This window comes from Haplochromis burtoni, unplaced genomic scaffold (genome assembly GCF_018398535.1).
Source record: "Haplochromis burtoni strain Fernald_Lab_line unplaced genomic scaffold, NCSU_Asbu1 Contig_575, whole genome shotgun sequence".
NCBI lineage: Eukaryota > Metazoa > Chordata > Actinopteri > Cichliformes > Cichlidae > Haplochromis > Haplochromis burtoni.
Genome location: NW_024582936.1, coordinates 55250 through 74000, shown reverse-complemented (window position 1 = coordinate 74000; position 18751 = coordinate 55250). Strand labels below are relative to the sequence as shown.

The following is an 18751-nucleotide window of genomic DNA, read 5'->3' as shown; positions in this document are numbered from 1 at the left end:
AAACGGCGGCTGTTACAACTTATGTCTAAAAATGTGTAGTTTCACGCATCGTCAAGTCAAGTCAAGCTGCCCAAGATTCACAGAATTTACAGAAAATGTTACATTTTTGTGATTTATATTGTTATCGGGACAATAGATGTCTTAAATCGGGATATGAGATTTTGGTCATATCGCACAGCCCTATGCTCCATATGTTTACACACCAGAAGGTGAGTTCATATTTTACCCTGAACCACGACCTTATTCTGAAACTGTCCCATTGCCACCTCTTGGTCACCTTGTTTTTATATTAAGCCGTCCCAGCATCTCATCACATGCCAGTCTTCACCTGTTTATGTTTTCAGTGTTGGAGTTTGAAATTCTTTTGAAGACTGAGGTCACAGATAATCACTCACAGTGCTCCAAAAAGTGCACATGAGGTGTGAGCGTGCTCAGACGTGTCCACCTGTCTTTACTTCCTGTCATCGTCCTGACTCTGTGTGTGGTTTGTCGTTGCACAGCCCTCCAGCAGCAGAGACCTATAATTCCCTGCGAGGGAACAACGCTGGGCGACCTGCAGCGCCTCTTGCTGGAGAGGAGGGGGCGGGTCCTGTCGGCGCTTGAGGACCAGAATATCGCCACCCACCTGATCCGCCACGCCCTTGGCGACGACGGGTATGGAGCGGTAGCTCCAAATCGTCTCGCCAAGATGCTGAATCTGCCTGTGGATCTGGCCCGAAGGTACCGTGATGACATCACTATCACCATCATTCACCTGAATGAGATCTAACACCTGCAGGTGATTACCTGCTTGGTAGTCATCCCGCTGACCAATCAGCAGCAGGCGTGCTCATTCCAGCGCTGATCTTCATCCTTTTCCTTAACCGTATCCCAGCTCTGAATGGTCGAGGGGTGGGACACACCTGGACAGGTCACTGATCAGGTGTTTCTGTTATTTTGTCTGCCTTCAAGAAGACCACAACTCGACGCACACACAGGTCTGAGAAAAGCTCCACGAACGACACCGGAGCTAACCTCACTTTTCAAACATCGCTCTTCAGGTGTGGAGCAACACAGTGAGCATGCTCAGTGAGTTGATTTTCTGCACTTGGAGTGGAGAAGTGGCGCCACCTCCTGGTGGCACACTGAAAACACCTATCTCGCCTGAGGCTACGGCTACATCCACACGTACCCGGGTATTTTTGAAAAATTTTCTATGCGTTTGCATTTTTCGTCCACACGTAAACGGCGTTTTCAGTAACTGAAAACGGAGATTTTTAAAAACTCCGGCCAGGGTGGATAATTTCGAAAACTCAGTTTTTGCATTTACGTGTGGACGACAAAAATGGAGAAAACGCAGAAAACGCAGCGTCAAAGGTGTGCGCCTTTTTTGACGTCACACTGTGCGTCACGTTATTGTTTCGGTGAAATGAATTTCTACAATACTGTTAATTCTACTCTCTGCAGTGTTTAAATGCTTACATATACACACAGTTACTGTCCCTCCACACTCGACTCGGTTCTGCTTGTCACTACCCGATCTGTACCACGCATGTGTGAAAGGTGTCTACTTCCAGTCGAAGTATTTTACGATAGTTACAGGTCAGAGTATCTGTTAAGATGTTAAGAAAAACAAGTATCTCTTAAAATGTTTCCGATAATGAAACATTTAATATATTGTAGACAAAAACAAAAAAATAAAAAGATAGTTACGGATCAGGACTCCCCGATCCTTACTGCGCATGTGCAGACGTTTTCTTCTTCTTCTGTTCGTTTAATGGAGGTTAACACCCCAGTGTACGAGGACACTGTCACCTGCTGACTGAGCGAATGAACCGTATTGTAAACTGAATTAGCGTAATCACAAACGTGTGTTTAATTTGATTTATTGATAGTCGAGTGTGTTTATGCTTGTCTGTGTGGAGAGGATTGTTGGAATAGTGATGATGATGTCCGCTATCACTGTCAATTGTTAGTAAACACTTCATCTGGCTGGTACCAATCGGGTTTCCGGTACAGATCGGGTAGCGACACTGCTTCTATGGAAAGTTTAAAAAAAAAAAAGACACTGCTTCTATGCCCCATCCTTGTTTACTTTTTTCCACCGAGGCTTCTAGACTTCTGATTGGCCAACATTTCTACACGGTTAGGAATATATCGCCACCTGCTGCTTTGGCATGTTCATAGCAGCGTTTTCCTTCATTTCTGCCTTTATGTGTGGACGGGATTATTTTTTAAAACGAAAATGGAAAATCTCCGTTTTCAAAAATACCCGCGTACGTGTGAGAATCACCAATCGGAGACACAGCAGGACTTCCTGTGAGGAGGTGATGGTGGCTTCTCTCTGTGCTTCTCAGACTGTTGCTGTTTTTACTCGTTAATAAAGTTCCTGTTTGACTTCCTGTAGGTCCGGCCTGTTTTTTTCGCCAGAGTTTCACTTCCTGCTTATCCTTCAGCGTGTTAATGCCGGCTTGTAAACGATAAAGCAGCATTGAAACAGGATGCGAGAACTTACCTGCCTGTAGCAGAGGAGGGGGGTTAACCAGCGCCATCTACAGGCTGAACACAAACATGTGGCTTCCCTTCAGAGTGGGATGAATTGATGCCCAGAGTGTAACCCTGATCACAACTATTCTAAAATGTTGTTCACAGGACAAACTTCACAGATTGTCCCAGAGATTAAACCAGTGGTTCCCAAACTTCTTTTGCTGGGCCCCCTTTGTTTTACAAGAAAAAGTTTGGTTTGGAAACATATTTGGCGATCCTTCCTCTCCTGCTTTGCGTTTGTGTGGGAGCCCCGTAAAAAACCTGTCCATGATGCTAGCAGTGCCCATGCTCGATGGGTGACGTGTCCGGTGAGTCTGCTGGCCGTGCAAGAACTTGGAAGTTTGCAGCTTCCATTGTGTACAGATCCAAACTACACATGTCAGCCTTTTAGTGTGGGGGGGTCTAAGGCACACGTGTGCGGTGGAATGGGTTATCTCAGCGAACGATATGAGAGTAATGAGTCTTTTGTGTTTGTAGAAAATGTTTCAGAACTTAGAGTTCAGCTCATGAAAAATGGGAGCAAAAACAAAAGTGATGCATTTATATTTTTGCTCAGTGTATCTGCCAAAAGAAGCTTCATCATTAGTGGAGAAGCCATGAAATAACCATTAATTTTCTACTTCCTTCCTCAGTCTCACTGAGTGAAAAGATAAAAATCCCTCCATGGCAGCTCTTTTGATTTCAGGTGCTCGCAGCAGGAAGCTCGGGTTACATTTAAACAGTGCAACTCCCTGAGGAAGAGGAGGGGTGGAGCTGCCCAGCTTGCCGCGCAGTCCGGAATAATCCTTCCACCCAGAGCGGGCAGGTGTGGATGCTCCCTCCTGGCTGATGGAGATCATGTTCTGGACTTTGTGGAGAAGCTTAGACATCAATGTTTTATTGAACCAGCACGAGAGGACCTAAAGTCCAGTGTCCAATGAGAGACCCGTGTTAGTTATGGTGACACTGCAAATTCTGATATCTAGGTAAATACAGACCATAGTCACTGACACACTGTAATCTGAATACTGTGACCTGCTCCTGAATGACCTGCTCTGCTCACAGCCAATCAGATCGGGCGTGTGCCCGTCAGAATCAGACGCCACAGCTCAGAGTGACAGAAAATAAAATTTAATCAACAATTTTTACAAAATGAAACTCGTTTACAAAAACATTTAAACTGCAAACCAATCATGTCATCAGGCCACACCCTCGCAGCTCACAGAGCTCAATCACTGGACGATACTTGGGGGTGTGGCCGCACAGAGACTCTACAACAGGAAGAAACGGTGGCGTGGGGAACCAGCCAATCGAGACTGGGCAACATGTTTGTATCAAACAAACGGCTGCCGACCTCTGACCTCGGGAACCACACTGAGCATGTGTGACGACCAGCAGGACAGGGCTGGGCTCTGAATTACAGTGTCCAATCAGAGGGCAGCATTGACAACGAGTCATCGGCGTGGGGGTGGGGCCAGCAGCTGCGTCGCAGTGACAGACTCCGGGAACAGGTTGTGGTAGGTGGGCAGGGGCACGTACGCCGCGGTGATCATTTTACCTGGAAGGACAGGTAAGAGTGTGTCAGAGGTGCTCTCTGATTGGCTGACCAACGACACACAGGTCATGTGACGTGGAATCTTACCAGCAAAGAATCTCCCGTGCAGGGCGTTGACGGCAGCCATGGCGGCTGGGATCGAAGGACACTTGACATAGACGTTTCCCTGGAAACAGCAGAGGTCAAAGGTCATCGCAGTGAAAGTAAACAAAACCAAAAGTGAAAGAAACAAAAGTCAGACTTTAGGAACAAACGAAGGTCAGAGTCAGGAAAATAAAAGCTGTGCCCCAACAAACTTCACTCTCTCCACCGCGGCCGCAGCAAGGAGCTCACGACTACCGGCTGAGTCGATAAGGTCAGAGGTAAGAGGTCAGGTTCTTACCTCAGTGGAGTTTTTGTCAACGTAAATGTGAACAATGCCGCCATGTTTGTTACACTCCTCTATGACGTCATGCTGGATGTCCAGCTCCCACCCAGGAGCCTCCTCACTGAAACACACACACACACAGGTCAGGTGAGGCCCACAGGTCCTCCTCACCTGTGGACACACGTGGGCCGAGGTATTTACCTGCTGGGGTTAAACATGTTGGACAGCTGGAAGCAGTGCGTGGCCAGCGGCTGAGACGGGAGGTTCAGAGCAGGAGAGTTCATGTTCATGTTGAGAGTCGGGTTCATGGCCGCTGAAAGAATCCGACACTTCACATCAGTGAACAGGAACCAACCAGCAGCCAACAGGTGTGACACGAGTTTCTCGTGTTGCTCCAAATCACGTCAGCCATCTCAAGGAGCTTTATGATGTAAATAATACAGACAAACCCCAATAATCATACGAGACCCTATGAGCATGTTACTATGAGGAAGGAAACTCCAGGCACGTTTTTAGCATCTACATGGATGTTAAAATCACCCACAATAATTATTTTATCTGAGCTCAGAGCTAAATTAGATATAAAGTCTGAGAAATCAGACAGAAACTCTGTGTAAGGCCCAGGTGGACGATAGATGATAACAAGTAAGACTGGTTTCTGAGTTTCACAGCTGGGGTGGACGAGGCTCAGCATCAGGCTTTCACATGAATTAAAAGTCTGTCTGGGTCTTTCATTAATTAACAGGCTGGTGTGAAAACTTGCTGCCACACCGCCCCCTCGGCCTGTGCTTCGAGGTTTCTGGTAGTTAGAATGACTCGGGGGTGTTGATTCATTTAAACTAACATAATCATCCTGCTGCAACCAGGTTTCTGTAAGGCAGAGTAAATTAATTTGTTGATCAATTATTAAGTCATGTAATAGGGATGACCGATCACATATTACGTATCGGTCCGATACTGACCTAAATTACTGGATTGGATATTGGAAAGAAACCAAAAATGTAATCCGATCCATTAAATATCACAAAAGCACCTCACAAAACTTGCGACATGGCGTAACTCAGCTCATAACCTCAGCACGTCGGAGCAGTGTGCCTCACGTGATAGAGTGGCTGTGGCGTGCGAGACCTGTTGGCGCTCTGGTTGAGTATTTGTAGCCTCGCTACCAAACCGGCATTTCATCTCCGAGGAAGTTATCCCAGAGAAGTAAAGCAAGTGTGTAAGTTCATCATGTTTGTAAAGCGTTCCCACGTTAAGCTTAACAGCCGATATATGGAGCGACTGCCTCTCTCTCCTGCTGCTACTTCAATGTGAAACTGATCACTGATCAGCTGATCGGCTTTTCTGTCGCGAGTCCGTCTCTCTTGTTTGTTTTTGGTCCACTTTGCACCAGAAAGAGGAAACCAGCGGCTGAACAACAGCAGCACGTTTAAGCTTGATAAGCTGTTGTTAGAATTTATTTAATATTACTTTCTACACCAGGATCTTTTTCTAGCTGATGGCTGTAACTGTGCAGGGTTTAGCCAGGGGGGCAGGAAGAACATTAACAGGAAAGGGGGCACAAAGACATACTTTTCTTTCTTATTCTCATTTAAAATGTCGAGCTTTTAACAAATAATTATCTTAATCTTACAACCAGTTTGAATCTGATGTAAAATGTATAGAAATCCATCACTGTATATAGTAACTGTTAAGTCTAATATACCCCAGTAAGCTGTAGTACGTTTTCCTTTGGGAACCGTCTGTGCAGTCTGCAGTTCTGCTGAAGGAAGATGTTGAGTCTGTTTAATTACTGTAGAAAAATAATTGATTTCTGTGCATTTTTTTTTAACATGTGCATTAAATTAAGGTTGATTACGTTGATTAAGCATCACGAGGTGGGGGGTGGTTCCCTATTTTTTTTTTTTTTTGCTCAGATTGTGCAGCCCTGTTAGTTAGGTTGCTTAATGTTTCCACTAAGTAAAACACCAGAATAGGGAGGATGCTGCAGGTTTACGTTTATTAGATTGATCAGTTTTGCTGATCTGTGACATATTTTGGCTGCAGTGTATTTCTTGCATACAGGTTTAACAGAATAGCTTTAGTTTAGTTTTTTAAACTTGAGTATGAACTTATACAAAATGCAGCAAGATATAAAAAAAACTGTTTTATTGATTAAAAAACAAAAAAAACAAAAAACACACTATATCGGATTCATATCGGTATCGGCAGATATCCAAATTTATGATGTCGGTATCGGACATAGAAAAGTGGTATTGTGCCATCTCTATCGTGTACTAACAGAGACTTGGAGGAGAGAGACCTAATATTTAATAATCCACATTTCACTGTTTTACTCTTTGGAGCTGACAGTCTCTATGGAGATGGGGTTTCAGGGGGGTTTGGGAGAGAGGTGTGTCAGACTGCAGCTCTGCTTCCTGTCCTGACTCTGTCACATTTTGGGGGGTTTAATAAATTTGGCCAGATTTCTGGAAATGAGAGCTGCTCATCTCCAAAGTGGGATGGATACCGTCTCTACTAAAGCCCACGTTGTCGTTACCTGTCACTGCAGCCATGGCTCCGATGGCAATAGCCCCACTCATCTGCAGAGCCTGCTGAGCAGCAGGAGGGATCTGCAGACCAGTACCTGCACACGCACACACAGAAGTCAGAGGTCACACAAACAGTCGGGGTTACAGGTGTGATTTCAGGTGTGACCTCAGGCTCACCCTCAGCCAGGCGGGCCATGAGCTGCAGCCTCCCGGTGGTTCCCAGGTCGATGCCGGTGTGTTCCAGCTCATCGCTGTCAAGGAGGGAAGACGCCATGGAGATGTCGGTCCGCTCGGTCACGTGACCCACTTTCATGGGTCTCCCAGCTAACTCGAAGCCGTTCAGCTGCTCCAGAGCGTTCTTGGCGCACTCTGCATCTGCAAACTGACATCAGAGCACATCGTGTGACGCCCGACACGTCATAACGGGCTCACCTGAATGTGACCAGGTGACCCACAGGTTCACCAATCAGTCTCTGTCACTGGAATCAAACTCACGGTGATGAAGCCGTATCCTTTGGAGCGCCCCGTCTCGCTGTCCATCATCAACTGGATGCTCTCAATCTGAGACACACACACGGCATCAGAGGGTCACCTGAGAACAGCTGAGTGTGTGTGTGTGTGTGTGTGTGTGTGTGTGTGAGAGAGTGTGTGTGAGTGTGTGTGTTCGTCTCACCCGTCCAAATGGCTCAAAGATCCCTCGCAGCATCTCCTCGGTGATGTTGAAGTGCAGCGAGCCGACGTACAGCCTCATCGGTCCAGATGTCCCTTTTTGCAGGTTGTTGGCAGCAGCAGCAGCAGCAGCAGCTCGGTTCTTCTCTGCCTGAAGAGAGAGAGACACACACACACACACACACACACACACACACTAAACTTTGAACATTTAGAATACTTTGATGTACCTGAACTTGAGCCTGTCTGTGTGTGTGTTCCTGTCTAGCTATCTTTGTGAGGACCAAAATCTGCATTCTACTATACTTGTGAGAACCAACAGTCTTGTGAGGACACACTCACAGTCCTCACAAGTTTGAAGACATTTTTGAGGCTCAAAATGTGGTTTTAGTGTCAGGGTTTCAATTAGGTTATGGTTAGGTTTAGGGAATTGTGGCTTAGTTGTACTTGTTTTAAGCTTAGGTGCACGGTCCTAGCGGCCGACTGGACCCTTACTCTCCCTTCAATGTCCCAGTGTGGTTTATATGTTCCTCCTTTGTTTGCCTCCTGCGTCCTGCTGTGTCAGCCTTAGCCATCTGATCCTACAGTCTTAATATGTGAGCAATATAAGGGGAATACAGAGCTTTTGGTCCCCATTTTCTAATAATGCAACCAGTAGGGAAACAGTCTGAAATACTTAATATGTAACAAAACAATAAAAAAGGTCTTATCTCCAACAGGTGAGCCGATCCTCCCTCACCTCTATGGGGGGAATCTCACCCTCACTGAATTCAAGTTTTTATTACATTTTTTTGTTTTATTTGTGTGTTAGTAAACACAGCACTCACACTACATTAGTTTTGGTTGAACTCTTTATTCACACATCAATGTCAGTACTTTCTTAAGCGAGGGAAGATCAGCTCACCTGTCAGTGTCAGAATTAGCCACCAATCCTGGCTACTTTTATTCTATAAAAAAAAACTATAAAAACCAATAAAAGTATAAAAAATTATTAATAAATAATAAAAAAACAGACCTGTCCCATCCCCCTTTACACCAAATTGCATTAAAACACTTTTTTAAAAAAAACCTTTTGCACAGGGTAAGGGGCTGGGAAAGCATTATGTCAATGAAGGTCCTCACTGAGATAGTTAAACGGGGTTGTGTGTGTGTGTACCTGTGAGGCCTGTACAATGATGGGAACTCCCAGCAGCCTTTGTCCCGTCAGCCCAATGGCCAGAGGAACTGAACTTGCCTCCACGAACTCGATGTAGGCGATGCCCTTTGACCTGCGGGAGTTCCTGTCTGAGATCATCCTGACGTCCCGAACCTAAACACAGGAGCAACATTAGTTGCCATAGGAACCAACCAGCCGATCCACCGGAGTAATCAGAGTAAAGCCAGTGCAGAGGTAGGGATCGCCGGGACGTTCCCCTGACGGGACCGGCCGCGCTGCGGTTCACATTTCATTAGTATCCATCGTCTGTCTAACATACATATGCATTATGTTTACTGTGTAACCATTCTGCATATGGAGCTCACGCGTCACACACTCAGCCTGTCCCAGAGCGCCGTGTCCTTCCACCGAGGAGCTGACAGCGATCAAGTAAAAAGCTCACACAGCAGAAACATAGCTATGGATTCGATGGTGTTCACAGCGTACGTGTGAACTATCACGTATCATAACAGGAAGTGATATCACTTCCCTAAGGTTTAAACCCCTCCAAGGCCTATTACAGTTCTGATTTTTCCAAGTAGAGTAGATTTGAAAACACTTTCCACGCCGATGGTGGAACGAGTGGGCGGGCTTGAGGGTCCGACTGCTCGCAGGTACAATCGGCCGAGGCTCGAGCGCACGGCGGCGACATTCTGTCTCCACCATTTTCTGTGACCAAACACAAACGTACACTCTGTAGCGTGAACGAGTAAAATAGAAGCAATGAATCAAAAATCACGACAAGAAGAACTCCACCAACCAGAGAAAAGAGAAGTGAAGGAGCGCCCGCGGTGAGCCACGAAAGCATTGAAGGTTTAAACCCCACCAATCAGACGACGCCTGTGGTCAGCACGCGGCGCAAGTGGGAAGAAGAAACTCCCTGTGACCTGCAGTCACCCCTACACGCTGAGGAGGCGCTGCAGCAGGCCCACGATAGAAACAGGAAGTTGGCGTCTCACCTTCCCCACCGCAGAGAAGAACTCCTCCAGGTCTCGGGGGCGGATGCGGGCGGCGAGCTGCATGCAGAACACCGTGCGGGCGTCTCGCTCCTCGGGCGTCAGGTTATCGATGGGCTGCCTGCAGAAAGAACGCCATCAACACCAGTTATTGATCCCGTGAGACAGGCACAGACTCCTCCCCTCAGACCCACGCTCTCACCTGATTGGACTCTTCTCCTTCCTGACGGGACTCTTACTCCTCGACCGCCGCCGGCTGAAACATGCACACAGGGTTCTACTGCAGATTCTACTGTTCTACTGAACACTTCCTCTACAGTTTTCAAGTTAAAAGCCTTCCTCTGTGTTAGGGCTGCCACAAACTATTATTTTGATAGTCGACTAATCAGATCATCATCCACTGGACGTAAAACTACAGCTTATTGCACCAGCAGCATCTGCTCTTATGTAACTATCATTAGCTTACAGCTTTAAGCTTTTAAGGTGCTAACTAAAAATAAAGACAAGATGATAGTTTATTAAATTTTAATGAAATTTGCAGATTGTTTCGGTGTAATAAACTCCTTGCTATCTAAACTATAACAGGACACCGGAGTATATTCTGGAGCATCTCACACTTCTGATGATCAGCTGTCTGCTTGACGTTTATTCAGCTGTGTAAAAACTAAAACTTTAATCTCAGCCAAACCGATTTACTCAGGAACAAATAAAATACTGAAAAAAGCCAAACAATAACATTTTTAAGTTATCTAAGTGACTCATATATATTTAACCTGAGTAGCGAAAGACGGCGGTGGGTTTGAAAACGATTTGCCGGGAGTCCGGTGTTCTCACGGCTCTAGTGAGCCTGTAACCCCGGCTAACTATCGAGCTAGTGGGTAACAGACGTCTCTGAAAACGTCGGAGCGCTTTTGAACATATGTTAAACGTTTATTTTGTGACCCAGAAAGAATACTAAGAGTAATATTAAAACTAACTAGCTGCCGCCATTGTTGGAAACTGAGCTGGGCCGCGCTATGAATTCTGGGATAAGTTGGGCCACGAAGGACACACCCGACTCATCCTTCAAATCTGCTGAAATGAAGGGCGCATTTGTTGGAGTCTTCGAATTTGGACCGTCTTCGTCGTGTCGCTGTAACGTAATCGGCCTACAAATGCGGGCACAGGAGGATTCCTGAATTTGGACACAGCTTCTTCTTCTTCGAGGTTTAACGGCAGCTGGCATCCTTGTACATGCAGTGCTGCCATCTTCTGTTTCAGTCCGTTATTACACTCTTAAATCCTGCTATTATTCCTGCGTCTTTTGGGATCTTACAAAGCTTCAAACGACACGTCGACGATCTAAATAGTCGACTAATCGTGGCAGCCCTACTCTGTGTGTTAGCTTTTAATGTAAAAAAAAAAAAAAACACCAGGAAGCAACTTACTGCTTGTGGTGGTCTCTGTAGCGCCCACCGCGCTCTCTGCTGCGGCGGTGCTCTCTGCTGCGGCTACGACTCCTCCGCCTGTCTCGGCTGCGGCTACGTTTGCGCTCCCGACTCCGGCTCCTCTTCCTGTCTCGACTCCGGCTGCGCTTCCTGTCGCAGCTGCGACTGCGGCTGCGTTTCTTCCTGCGAGACACACGGCAGCCAATCAGAACACGTCCCGACGGTCACGCTTTCAGTCTGAGATGGTTTGCACACGTGCAGAGGAGAGTGGATATATTGGGTGACAAACGATGAAGACGGTACGACGGCGTGTCAGGGCCACGTCAAGACAACGTGGAGATGTGCTGGTGTTTCAGGACAAACTGCCTCCAGGGTCGTGAGGTCATACTTCTGTTTTAGTAACAAGGAAGTGATTTCTCCTATAGCGCACAGACGCGGCGTGGTGATCGGCGTCAGGACGCTGAAGAGAAGGTGCAGATGCACGGTTACCAATGGTTACAGCCTGGCGCAGTAAATGGGATGGATGTTGCATCACAATAAGAGCTGATGAGTTTGTCTCGCTCATCTTTGTGTAGCGCCTACAGCGGCTGTCTTGAAACAATAGTCATCTCCACATTTCGCCTTTTTCCTCAAAATGATCAATTTTGTTCTTGACGTGGCGCCAACACGCCGTCCTAAGATGGAGCTGCCAAGCAGGAGGAAGAGAAGAAGAGGAGGTGAAGGAGGATATGCAGAGGACTGATGTGACAGAGGAGGATGCTGGGATAGGAGGAGAAGGAGGCAGATGATTGGCTGTGGATGTGCAGGCAGGTGAATACCTCTTGGAGTGCTCGTCCTGTCCGTTGGGGCTCGAGATTTTGGCGTCCTCCTAAGCGGGGTCGACAGAGAACAGCATGAGGTGGTGTCAGGGAGTGTAGGGGGTGGGGGGGACAGGAGAAAATATAAACAGTTTAATGAGCGTCATTCAAACAGGAGGGGAAGGGGCTCTGTGTGTGTGTGTGTGTGTGTGTGTGTGTGTGTGTGTGTCAAACACACACACTCCAAAGTCCAGCTGCTCTTCAGGTGTGTGAAACTCCCGTGACGCCCTGAAGCAGACAGGAGGATTACAGCCTTGTTTCCACTCGCACCTTCTCTACTCGCTCGGGTTTTAGGGTTTTCCAGGAACTGCAAGTACCTGGTACCAAAAAAGTACCTGGTACCAAAAAAGTACCTGGTACCAAAAAAGTACCTGGTACTGTACTCTTTTAATACCTACTTGGCCGGGGATCCAAGAGAGCCGATCCAAAACTGTGACGTCATCAGACTGCATGCCAGCAATTGGCCGGTGAGCGGCATCACTCGATGAGCCACAAGAGCGTCTCCCACACAAAAATCAAACGCGCCATATTTTTAAACCAGACAACGCTGCACAAACCATCCCGCCGTGCAGCGGCGAGGACGCCATCCTCCGCTGTTACGTTGATCGTGTCACATACGAATGACACTACGAGACTTTCGGCCACGTTTCTATAGCAACACGTCGAGGCGCTACTTGTAATGGAAAACAACAGAAAACGAGCTGAGTGGAGCAGGTAGTAGTGGAAAAGAGGCATTAGTCACTCAGAGCCAAGAACCAGAACCAGAGCTTAGGACACGCCCTCACCTGCACTACATAAATAATATCTGATTAAACTGAATAGCTGCACACCTGTGTGAAGTCACACCTGTGTTGTGCAAGGTCACACTGTGCACTTCCTGCAGAGCTGCTGCTCTAAATCGCGGTGCTTCCCTCTGGCAGAGAGCAACGTTGCTGCTCACCTGCACACAGGTAGGCCCCACCCACCCCCACGTCCTGACCACCCACACGCTAAGCTAAGCTAACTCTTCGACTTCATCTCCCAGAATCCTCTGCACTACCTCACCAGTGGAGGGGGGAGGGATGAGGGGGTCGGACCAGAAGCAGGTGACAGTTTAACCAAGGGAACTACAGTCATGTTACCATGGGCACCAGAGTACAGCAATGCATGATGGGGACTTTTACTACCTTCTGAGTGAGACAGATCACAGTGGCTTTCAGGGGAGCAGAGGTGAGAAATCGTTAGGCAAGTCTACAAAGAGAGATAGATGTGCGTTTAATTATGTGAAGGACGCGTCATCATCAACATCATCATCAGGGTCAGCCGCGCTCTGCTGCTCACAGCGCCACAGCGGATTTCAGGCAGTGTTTGGTCACATGATCACGTATCAGCTGAACCAGCAGCCAGCAGGCGGGCTGTGCTTCGTCTTCATATTCATCATCATTTATAAACAACGGTGAAAGTAAAGCAAATGAAACCCAGCGTTAAAAAACGGTGACATTTTATTGGTCGACGCAAAAATGTATGAACACGGAGGAAAATCACAAACGTAACGGCTCGACCGTGACATGAGTGAAGATCAGAGAGGAGACAGGGGGAGGGGCTTAGCGGCCAGAGGTTTTTCATGTTGAAAGGTTTTTCCTTGCCACTGTCACCACATGTGTGCACACGGGGGGGGGGGCGTCTCTGTGTCACTGTCCTTACCTTACAGCACCTGTATACGACTGCTGGTGTTCTACAAATAAAGTGGAATTGAACTGAGCTGAGGTTTTTCATGTTGAAGAAAATATCTGAAGGGCGAGGCGCTGCAGGCCCGCTAACCAAAATAATCCAGTGTGAGCTCAGGTTCAAGTGTTTGTCTCTGAAAACAGCGAGGCAGATACATGAGAGGAGGCTGAAGGAGAATCAGTCTGCTTTGGATTTAACAAATAACTCCTGTGACAGAAACCAGTGAGCACTGTGCAAAGGTCTGAGGGTCTGAGGATTAGGACTCAGGTGGAGCTCGGGATTCATCTACAGGAGAGCTGCATCATTACAAACTGAAGTCTGTGTGAACAGGTGACCTGGACGATGTGCAGAAGTACAGGAACGCCATTTACCGTCTGATCACGAGCCGTCCCACTTACCATGTTACTGTACGAGCCGCCCACGCACTCATCCGATTTCCATCTACTCTATTAAACAAGGCGGGACTCTTTCACTGTTAGTCTGAGCAGTTTGCAGTAAACTCTGTCTCACAGACTTTTTCTTTTGGGCATTTTTAAACGGGCTGTTCCCATTTCTATGACCTCCATAAAACATCAGGGTCACAACACGTTGTGGCGAAGTAAGATGCACATTTTGTAGTCCATTGTCTGCACGTCTGTAGTTTTAACATGGCAGACATCCGGCGCCACGCTGTTAATGAGAGAAGAGCGTGAGGTCATTTCAATTCTCTGTGCACAGCTCCTCTCTTTTCCTAAGTCCTCAACACGGAAAAGTGAAAGTGGTTAGGAATAGGAGATGGGATGGACTTTTGGAACGCAGCCCTGGTGTCAGTCTGGATCCCTGTGGAAGGTCCAGAGAGGAAGTGATGTCAAAGAGCCTTAACGCTGCCAGTAGGTGAAGGAGGAGTTACAAATGAACTTTGAGCTGACATAGTTTTGTTCATTTTCCAGCTCGCTGCGCGACCAATTACTCTGCAGAACTCTGCAGGTGAGCAGCAGTGGGTGGAGCAGCAGAGTTCGGCTGACAGTCTCATGAGCAAAGGACAAACAGACTCTCACCTTCTTGTATGGCGCCTCCAGCATCGCCTCGATGTCCAGGTCATCTGCCATCTTGCTACCTGCGCACCTACACATGCACACGCCGAGATAAAGAGTTTAATCACCTGTCCAATAGGTACAAGTTAAATCCATTACCAGCTTATCAGTATCAGTTACCATGGTGACCAAACAGGTAAACAAAAATACCTGGCGACACATGTGTCTGACGTCACTGTTACGCCTGTCAGAATCTACTTAAAGTGTAGACAAACATCATCTGATGACGGGATCAGCAGGTAAACGTTACACCTGGACTCCCGGAGGCTCAGCGTAGCATGACTCAGACAGGTGAACAGCACCTGTCTGTGAGCCTAACGTTAGCCTCTCAGGTGAACACGCGCTCAGTGACCCCCCCCCCCCGGCCGGAAAACCACCATCGGTGAGTCCGGTGTTTGCGCGGGCTCGGCCGGGAGGCTCCAGGTGAGTGTCACCTGAGTCCTCCACAGTAAGCAGCAAGCTCAGCATGCTAACAGGAGCGGGCCTTCCGCCGTTTCTCCGTGCTAGCGGGCTCCGAGTCGGGCTGAAGCCCGGCGGACAGACCGGTACCGGGCTTACCTGGATGCAGAGTGGCTCGGCGGGTGTCAGCGAGCAAAACGTGTCTGTGTCCGGGTAACGGAGCCTCTCCGGTGCTCGTCCGGGGGACGCTTCTCTTAGCTATAATGGCGAACGACGGGAGGGCTAGTGTTCTCGCGAGATCTGGATACAGCGAGATCAAAACAAAACAGCCTCGGAGTTACAGAAACTAAAAACTGTGAGACAAACTGAAGCAGTTTGACTTTGACCACGTTAATAAACAGCCAATCAGAGGGCGACACCTTTTGCTCGGGACACGCCTCCCTGAATCTGCCGTTCACAAACACCGCAGCCAAGAATTCAAAATACTAAAGTACTATAAAAATGTCTTTATTATTTCCATCCGTTTCTAGGCTACCCAATCCAAAAATATGACGACGTCAGCTCCCTTTCAACAGTATCCACATGTGGAAGAGCTGCAACAATCTCTCATGATCACAAAACATGTGAATGGAAATGAAAGGATGAATACCAAAAGAAAAGATTCAAATGAGCTCCATGATGGAGCCGCAGAGCAGAGGGAACCTGCTTTCATCATCATCACGATGAAGACTTAAAGACACTCAGTCACACCTGTTCTCACGTGAGTTCTCGAAGAGGTTCTATGTCCTTTGATCTGCACGGTCAGAACATAAAACCCTTCAAACAAACCATCGCTGTGTGGAAATGATGAGTGTGCTGTGGTGCAGTGATACAGAAGTCACAACAAACAGGCAGATTCAGGTGTGTTCACCTTTATTAGAAACAGAAAAGTCACCTGCAACGCACAGGTATGGCAGCATTTCATCAAAGCACGTAAAAACTCAGAGTGTGAACTTCATTCAAACACAGGCATTCAGGTCCAATCATGTACCTGAAGGCCTGGGGTCAAAGGTCAGTGAATGACCGTTCCTTGACACCTTTCAGCTGATCACCACCTGTCATGGAGCTGGACAGGTGAGGGTGAGAGGCTGGCAGAGAGCTCACATTTCTTCTTTCTTCAGTCATTCAAGTCTTTTAACGGAAAACACAGATTCTATTCGACGCCTCATGACCTTTTATGTGACATCACCATTTCATGACCTCATAAGCGTCTCACGCCAGCCAATTAGATGTCATCCTGCTCCGCTCGCTCTCTAGAGGAAACCCACCTGCTGACGATCACTTCCTGTGGAGACAAAACTACATCACCAAAGTGTTTCACCAGCAGGCAACCCTAAACCCCGCCCCCATTACTAGCAACTTGGTCATTGAGGCGGAGCTTCTATTCATTGAGTCACATGAGTCCTCATCAGCTCTGCTCGGCTGATTGGCTGCTCTGCTCTGGTCTCACTCTTTATTTGCAGATGGCTAACGTGGCTAATGGGTAATTGCTCTTAGTTAAGTAGCTCATGCTAACATGTTAACATCCCTGATAACAGGTCGATACGGCAGTGTTGCTGAAACAGGAGCTTTACTGACCCCTGACACTCCTCCTGAAGTGTTGATCAGTGTGATGAACGCTAATGACCTCAGCTGTTACTGAGGGGTGGAGCTGCATGAAGTTGACCTAAAAACCGAAATGTTGGGATGGAAGCAGCTCCTAACCCTGGGTTTCAGCTCCATGGCAACCACTGCTTCTACATCCATGTTCTACGGCTCATCGGGCTCTCAGGTTCAGAGGCAGCGTCTCAAAGGTCACGTGGGTCCTTCCACACTGGCTCCAGGACTGTCTCGGGGTGTGATTCAGGGTCTCGTCCTGGTGGGACACGGTCAGAACAACAGGGAGAACGACCAAGCTGCTGCATGGAATGGACCATGTAGGATCTGATGACATCAGTGTCTGAACGGTGCACATCTTGAATCTTCACAGGCCTGAAGTTTAGGAAGAGCAGAGGCTTCACTTAAAGTGTCAGTGCACTGATATGTGGTCGGAGGTTTCATGTGTGTCCAATGAGGAATATCTGACCTGAAGGACATCAGCATCAACAATCCCAGGAAGTTGATTCTATTCATCTGGATGTACCGTTTTCAGTGGGAGGAGCTAACACTGGGTTCATGATCAGTTGATTTATAATGCACAGACTAACAATCACAAAGCGAGACAGGTGCAGAAGCCGGGTATGAGTTTGGTGCCCGTTCATAGGGTCGGGGAGCTGCAGTCAGCTGAGCCTGAAGAAGTCACCTGATAATGACGGTTCTCCCACTGACTACATCCAGGTGAACAGAATCAACATTTTGGGATTTCCTCCCCTGAATGATTGAACATCAAGACACGACAGGGAGTTTGAACATTTTGTCTTCTCCTCGTCTAAAATAAGGCACGGTCATTCCAGCTCCATGTTATCCTGCTTAGAGGAGCTCCATGAGTGGTTCACGCATCTGCCTAAAGAGTGAAAGATGCCAGTTCGATGCCTTTAGAGTCAGTCATGAAAAAATGTCCCAAATGAAACACGCTGTCGCCATGGCGCCCCCCGCTGCTGTGTGCAGAAGGCATCAGCTCTGCATGAGTCACAGATCAAAATAATCCTTCTTTATCTGATCCTGTTTTAGCTGTTGGGAGCTGTTTTAGCCCCCCCTATTATCGATAGTTTCAGTTCTGGTTTCTTACCTGGACCTTCAGCCTTCTCAGACACACAGGTGAGTCCAGCTCAGCTTCTGATAGGTCGGCTGGATAGATGATGTAGCACAGCATCAGCTCCTATAAGACAAACACAGGCGGTTCTCTGAGGAAACCAAGAGCAGAGAGTTCGGTCCACGCGGGATCGCTCTGATGGCATGTACCTTCGACACGTTGGCGGTAATCCTGCTGAGAGCTGCCAGAGAACGCCACGAAAACGGGCGCAACGGTGAGGCCCTGAATGCATCGTCGGCCCGTTCTATTACCACAGAGTAGCTACAGGAAGAGGATGGAGACAAAGTTATGGACCCTAAGAATAATCAGAGAGGTCAAAGGTCACGAGTTTAAAACAGAAAATATGTGAAATACTTTGAAAACAAAGATGCTTTCCTAAGATACGCCCTCCATAGAATCACCGCTGTGTGTGTGTTTGCTACCTGGCGTGGTAGAAAGGTGGTCCTTTCCTGTACAACACTGAAAACAAACACAGCATGATCAGATATCACATCTGGGGCCCGTTCTTCGTACCTCGCTAAGTAAGTTAGCTGGATTTGATTGTTGACGATTTCGCGTGATTCTGGATCGTTCGGTTCCCCCGAAGCTCATCCGGGACTTGCTGTCATAGCAACAGAGCCGTAAGCGTAAACCTGCTCGGGAGCAGGTTTACTTTATGTAAACAGGATTAGATCGCGGCCACGCAGGTATGTCCGCTTCATTTATACGAAAGCAACAGCGATATTCCACCACTGTTTCGC

The 18751-nt window shown here is 47.6% G+C and overlaps 3 protein-coding genes across 7 annotated transcripts in view; 1 reads left to right on the top strand and 2 right to left on the bottom strand.

The window, feature by feature from the left end:
• The window catches only part of LOC102295250 (pyruvate dehydrogenase [acetyl-transferring]-phosphatase 1, mitochondrial), a 6530-nt gene extending 5280 nt beyond the window's left edge, over positions 1-1250 (top strand). The window contains exon 7 of the mRNA XM_014329514.2: positions 501-1250. Coding sequence (XP_014185000.1) covers positions 501-769 — 269 coding nt within the window. The 3' untranslated portion in view covers positions 770-1250. The remainder of the gene's footprint in view (positions 1-500) is intronic.
• A 1463-nt stretch (positions 1251-2713) lies between these two features.
• Positions 2714-16505, bottom strand: rbm39a (RNA binding motif protein 39a). 3 transcript variants are annotated; one of them, XM_014329511.2, is made up of 15 exons: positions 14993-15383; positions 14807-14873; positions 12024-12073; positions 11206-11388; positions 9981-10034; positions 9782-9899; positions 8784-8936; positions 7632-7778; positions 7454-7519; positions 7136-7340; positions 6967-7053; positions 4629-4740; positions 4443-4548; positions 4148-4226; positions 2715-4063 (listed from the first exon to the last, which is right to left on the bottom strand). In XM_014329511.2, the coding sequence occupies exons 2-15, from the start codon at positions 14855-14857 to the stop codon at positions 3960-3962; spliced, it is 1515 nt and encodes a 504-aa protein (XP_014184997.1). In that variant the 5' UTR covers positions 14858-14873; positions 14993-15383; the 3' UTR covers positions 2715-3959. The 3 variants fall into 3 exon arrangements, with proteins under 3 accessions (XP_042070429.1, XP_014184997.1, XP_005948206.1); XM_005948144.3 differs by lacking the exon at positions 14993-15383 and adding an exon at positions 15401-16505 and having other exon boundaries at positions 2719-4063; XM_042214495.1 differs by lacking the exons at positions 9981-10034; positions 14993-15383 and adding an exon at positions 15401-16505 and having other exon boundaries at positions 2714-4063.
• A 10-nt stretch (positions 16506-16515) lies between these two features.
• Positions 16516-18751, bottom strand: part of tsen2 (TSEN2 tRNA splicing endonuclease subunit) — a 9597-nt gene continuing 7361 nt past the window's right edge. The window contains exons 9-12 of one of the 3 annotated variants that reach the window (XM_005948146.3): positions 18434-18470; positions 18161-18272; positions 17988-18077; positions 16572-17251 (exon numbers count right to left, since the gene is read on the bottom strand). In XM_005948146.3, the coding sequence (XP_005948208.1) occupies positions 17213-17251; positions 17988-18077; positions 18161-18272; positions 18434-18470 (278 nt within the window). In that variant the 3' untranslated portion in view covers positions 16572-17212. The other 2 variants (XR_006053039.1, XR_006053040.1) reach the window with 2 other exon arrangements.

What these genes read in the sequence shown, in the direction of transcription:
- rbm39a (XM_005948144.3), bottom strand. Translation starts at nt 14,857, where the DNA reads ATGGCAGATGACCTGGACATCGAGGCGATGCTGGAGGCGCCATACAAG. An exon ending in TACAGAGACCACCACAAGCA is followed by an intron (nt 10,035 to 11,205) that starts GTAAGTTGCTTC and finishes TGCATGTTTCAG; the next exon opens with CCGGCGGCGGTCGAGGAGTA. An exon ending in AAGGATACGGCTTCATCACC is followed by an intron (nt 7,341 to 7,453) that starts GTGAGTTTGATT and finishes CTCTGATGTCAG; the next exon opens with TTTGCAGATGCAGAGTGCGC.